Below are 5,355 nucleotides of genomic sequence, written 5' to 3'. Positions count from 1 at the left end.
AGAGAGAGAGAAAGAGAGAGAGATTTTATGTGCTAGGGCTGAAACATAGCAACTAGGAAGAAAGGAGAGCTCCTGAGTCCCGGGGGAAAAAAAAAAGTAATCTGGAAGTTTCTTCTCTCCTTCTTCATTTTTATTCTGACATCAAGGCCACTTACGAACGTTTGCCCGCTATGTGTGTACCACAGAGTGCCTCGCATCTTCCTTAATGGAAACCCGCTGATCCGTAAACACTTGTGAGAGAGCCCGGCGCTCAGGGGCAGTGTGATATTAATGTTCATATCAGTGATTGATCAAAAGGATTTGCAAGGAAAGCATAAAAGTATTTAATTATAATTAGACCAGGAACGGCTCCGTAATGGCGCCGACATTTGAATAAGGTCACGTCTTGCCCATACACCTTTCATATTAAATGCCATTCGTTTCAAGGGCCCCGAAATTCGTTTTGGAAATCGTCAGCGTGCGACGCACCAGGTAAATTAAAAAAATGTCCCTGGGTTTTTGGTTTTTTTTTTTTTCTTCCCCTCCTGGTTTGGAAAGATGATTGATCTCCTTTGAAAAGCAAACAACAGCATCCGGTGGTCCAGGAATGCCTTTGAGAAAAGTGTCAGGGACGTAAGAACTTTTCCTTGCCTTTTGGACATCAATCGGGTCAAAGAATAGGAATATCTCAAGATAGATTTAGATTAATTTCTTCCGGCTGGAGATGGATGTCTCCACTGAATGTAAACCTTCCCTCCCCTCCCCAAATAACCAGGGACTGATCTTACCAAGGTAAGGGAGCCAAAGAAAATTACGTGCAAAAAAAGAAGAAGAAGAAGACACCCCTTGGAAGGGGTCAAAGAGAATCGAAACGCCAGAGCGAATTTTAATCCCTCGTTTTGGTTCCGATTCAGATTCTGCATTTGCGTAATAATTGTCCACCAGGTAATTATGACACAAGGGAGCTGGGAATAATAACCACAAGCAAATAACCAAAGCATTGTGTGTGTGTGTGGTGTAGAACAGCACAATGATAATTGTTGGAGAAGAGGCGCAGCCCTTTAGTAAAACAAGAATTTAGCCCAGGAAAAGTGGAGCGGGTGGCAAAGAAACTCAAGAAGCTCTTGCCTTGATTCTCTTTGGCATATCCTACCTATAACAGACGCGGTGGCTCGGTGGCTAAGACGCTGAGCTTGTCGATCGAAAGGTCGGCAGTTCAGCGGTTCGAATCCCTAGCGCCGCGTAACGGGGTGAGCTCCCGTGACTTGTCCCAGCTTCTGCCAACCTAGCAGTTCGAAAGCAGGTAAAAAAATGCAAGTAGAAAAATAGGGACCACCTTTGGTGGGAAGGTAACAATGTTCTGTGCGCCTTTGGCGTTGAGTCATGCCGGCCACATGACCACAGAGACGTCTTCGGACAGCGCTGGCTCTCCGGCTTTGAAATGGAGATAAGCACCGCCCCCTAGAGTCAGGAACGACTAGCACATATGTGCGAGAGGAACCTTTACCTTTACCTATAAGTACAAGTAGTCCTTGACTTACAACCACAATGGAACCTAAAATTTCTGTTGCTAAGTGAGACATCTGTTGAATTTTGCCTCAATTTAGGACCTTCCTTGACACCGTTGTTACATGATGTTACTATAAAGCAATATTTACCCATTTTATAAACAGAGGAAATGGTGTTTTCCCATTTTAGTTTTTAGCTGGGGAACTGATCTTCCAAGAAGCCGAAAATTATGGCACAACTCCCGTGTTATTTTCTGCACTGAGACAGCTTTATTGATTTACAACCCACAGGTCAATGGAATGGAATTGCCAATAAATTAGGGGTGGGGAGAGCAATTTGCCTGTCCCAAACTCATTTATAGAATTAAGCCCATAGACCCTAAACTCCTAAACTTAATACTTACATTAGGTTTTTTTTAAAAAAAAAAATCTCAAAAAAGCATTTTTGTAACCAAGGTAAAATGCTTACAACCAGGAGTGAAATTCAAAAGTTTTCCCTACCGGTTCTGTGGGTGTGGCTTGGTGGCTGTGGCAGGGGAAGGATACTGAAAAACCCCGTTCCCTCCACACTCCAGGGGAAGGATACTGCAAAATCTCCATTCCCAGCTCACTCTAGGGGAAGGATACTGCAAAATCTCCATTCCCAGCTCACTCCAGGGGAAGGATACTGCAAAATCTCCATTCCCACCCCACTCCAGGGGGAGTATACTGCAAAATCTCCATTCCCAGCTCACTCCAGGGGAAAGATACTGCAAAATATCCATTCCCACCCCACTCCAGGGGGAGGATACTACAAAATCCCCATTCCCTCCCCCCTCCTGGAGGAAGGATACTGCAAAATCTCCATTCCCAGCCCACTCCAGGGGAAGGATACTGCACCCCCCTCCGGGCCCAGCCAGAGGTGGTATTTGCTGGTTCTCCGCACTACTCAAAATTTCCGCTACTGGTTCTGCCGAACCTGTCAGAACCTGTTGAATTTCACCCCTGCCTACAATCCCCCATTGCATTGAAGATATTGCTTTTTCCTGCAATGAGGGAGAAAAATGTACAAAAATGCATATTTGAAGAAAAAGGGCACAGGATACACACGAACGCAAAACCTTCAGGTTGACTTATGCACACTGGGGAAAGGGACATCAGTCTGTTGAAACCTAAAACTTTAATGAGTTAACAGTTTAATCTTTTGTCCCAGATTCAATTTATGGGGTTTTTGCTAGTCAGATTGTTATATTGGCTGATCATTCTGGAGTTTGAAGAAGGGATGCCGTTAAAATGAGACTCTAGTCAAACTTGTGGGTCCCACAGGAAATGCCACACACCCAAGAGTGTCCATGGGAGAGTTGTCAAAAAAGTCAAGATGGCAGACAAGAGGTATTAGACACATCGGTATTTGTTTTGGGGCAAATGTCTAAGTTAGAGTAATGTTTGAAGAAGCCGATTCTTTAGAAAACATAGCAGACTGTTCTGGGCACAAAGAAACACAGGAATGAAGGAAGGAGAAGGGGATGGAAAAGAGGATGGATGGATGGAAGGAAGGAAGGAGGGAGGGAGAAGGGGATGAAAAAGAGAGATTGAAGGAAAAGAAGGAAGGAAATAAAAGAAGGAAAGAAGAGGACGGGAGGAAAGAGGAAGGAGGGAAGGAAGGAGAAGGGGATGAAAAAAGAGAAGGAAGGAAGAATGGATGGATGGATGGAAAAAAAGGAAGGAAGGAAGGCATCTAGTTATATGTATTCAAGGAAGGAAGGAAGGAAATAAAATAAGGAAAGAAGAGGGAGGGAGGGAAGAGGAAGGAAGAATGGATGGATGGATGGATGGAAGGAAGGAAGGCAGGCAAGCAGACAGGCAGCTAGCTAGATGTATTCAAGGAAGGAAGGAAGGAAGGAAGGAAGGAAGGAAGGAAGGAAGGAAGGAAGGAAGGAAGGAAGGAAGCTAGCTAGATTTATTCAAGGAAGAAAGGAAGGAAGGAAGGAAGGCAGCTAGCTAGATGTATTCAAGGAAGGAAGGAAGGAAGGAAGGAAGGAAGGAAGGAAGGAAGGAAGGAAGGCAGCTAGCTAGATGTATTAAAGGAAGGCAGGCAGGCAGGCAGGCAGGCAGCTAGCTAGATGTATTCAAGGAAGGCAGGAAGGAAGGAAGGAAGGAAGGAAGGAAGGAAGGAAGGAAGGAAGGAAGGAAGGAAGGAAGGAAGGCAGCTAGATAGATGTATTAAAGGAAGGCAGGCAGACAGGCAGGCAGGCAGGGAAGCAAGCAGACAGGCAGCTAGCTAGATGTATTCAAGGAAGGAAGGAAGGAAGGAAGGAAGGAAGGAAGGAAGGAAGGAAGGAAGGAAGGAAGGAAGGAAGGAAGGAAGGAAGGAAGGCTGGCTTATATTCCTAATGTTCCAAGTCAGCATTAGGACAGCATCCAGTCTCCTTGATAACTTCTCGGATCCCATTATCTGTGTAGGGCCTACTATTACTGTTCCATCCACCTTTAAGTATTTCCTTCCTTCCCAAAATTCAAGCCGTGTTATGCAGTTAGATGCCTCCCCTGTGTCCCCAGAAGGCATGAAGCGAGACCAACGGGAGTACTACTGTCTTCTCCAGCAAGCCCCAACCCCAACAGACGGTCGGTGGGGGGCGGTTTCCCCCAAAACTGGAAATTCGCTTTGCTGCAAGTCATTTTGCGAATTTTCTGTCCCGGCTGATTCACAGTGTCCAAAACTGAACCTGCTGAACATCTAAGAGGTGGTATTTATTCTCTTGCACATGGTATGGGGATCGCAGGACCGGCAGTGGGTCTGGAGACGAAAGAATGTAATCAATGCTAAATTTAATTTCGGCGTCAGATTTTCCGATGTTTGGGCTTTGTCGGCTGGCGGCAGCTCTTGGAAAAAACTCACCGGGCTCTGAAGATTGGAGCGATTGGGATTCCAAAGTCTCACCAGCACAGGAGATTTCGGGAAAGGCGGCATCGGCGGAAGACAACGTGGGCAAGGCACCTCTTTCTCCAGCCACCTTAGTTTTTTCTCTCTTCACACTCCTCCTCCTCCTCCTCCTGTAATTCCCGTTTTCAAACAAATCCAGCATGGATTCACACCCGGTGGCAAAACTCCAGAAATTTCCTTTGCCTTTGTCGTTGCCTTCTGCTCGGGGAACCTGCGTTCATTCAACCAAAAAACAGCAACGTTGTCAATCATTGACATTCCCCCCCCCAAAAAAGAGAGGATCTCATCCACCCTGTCTGGAAACTCTCAGGGTTTGAGATCTTCAAACATGAAGATCTGAAGAAGGTTGGGCTCTACAAGGGTTTCCGTGGGGAAGGGAGGAACTGGAGCTCAGATGAGACTGGCCACCATGAGGATGGCGACCTCGGAAGGTTGAGGGCCAGCTTTATAGAGAAAGGTTGTCCACCATGGCTGCCCATTTAGATTTGTGGCCCTGACCTCTCAGCACGTATGCCGTGAATGTTGCCTTCTCCACATCTGCCTTCACTTAGATGTGAGGCTCATATAAACAGCTATGACAAGTTGCTGAAACCCAGGCTCTCTAATTATAGAAATTGGAGGTAAATATCCCCTTCAGTCTGTTGCGAAGTCTCTCTCTCTCTCTCTCTCTCTCTCTCTCTCTCTCTCTCTCTTCCTTCCTTCCTTCTCTCTTTCTTTTCCTCTCTCTTTTTCTTCCTTCTTTCCTTCTCTCTCTTTTTCTTTCTTCCTTCCTTCCTTCTCTTTCTTTTCCTTCCTTTCTTCCCTCCCTCCTTTCTTTCTTCTCCTCTCTCTTTTTCTTCCTTCCTTCCTTCTCTGTCTCTCTCTTTCTTTCTTTCTTTCTTTCTTTCTTTCTTTCTTTCTTTCTTTCTTTCTTTCTTCCTTCCTTCCTTCCTTCCTTCCTTCCTT

The 5,355-nt window shown here is 45.7% G+C and overlaps 1 protein-coding gene across 3 annotated transcripts in view; it reads right to left on the bottom strand.

The window, feature by feature from the left end:
- Nucleotides 1-299: 299 nt before the first annotated feature.
- The window catches only part of FOXL3 (forkhead box L3), a 10,345-nt gene continuing 5,289 nt past the window's right edge, over nucleotides 300-5,355 (bottom strand). For 2 of the 3 annotated variants that reach the window (XM_060693070.2, XM_060693067.2), the window contains one exon: nucleotides 300-4,621. In XM_060693070.2, the coding sequence (XP_060549053.2) occupies nucleotides 4,172-4,621 (450 nt within the window). In that variant the 3' untranslated portion in view covers nucleotides 300-4,171. The remainder of the gene's footprint in view (nucleotides 4,622-5,355) is intronic. The other variant, XM_060693068.2, reaches the window with a different exon arrangement.

Source organism: Pantherophis guttatus, chromosome 14 (genome assembly GCF_059756535.1).
Source record: "Pantherophis guttatus breed Tessera chromosome 14, ASM5975653v1, whole genome shotgun sequence".
In the NCBI taxonomy this organism is placed as follows: domain Eukaryota; kingdom Metazoa; phylum Chordata; class Lepidosauria; order Squamata; family Colubridae; genus Pantherophis; species Pantherophis guttatus.
Note: the sequence above shows the minus strand (reverse complement) of the source record. Positions and strands in the feature narration are given on the sequence as shown.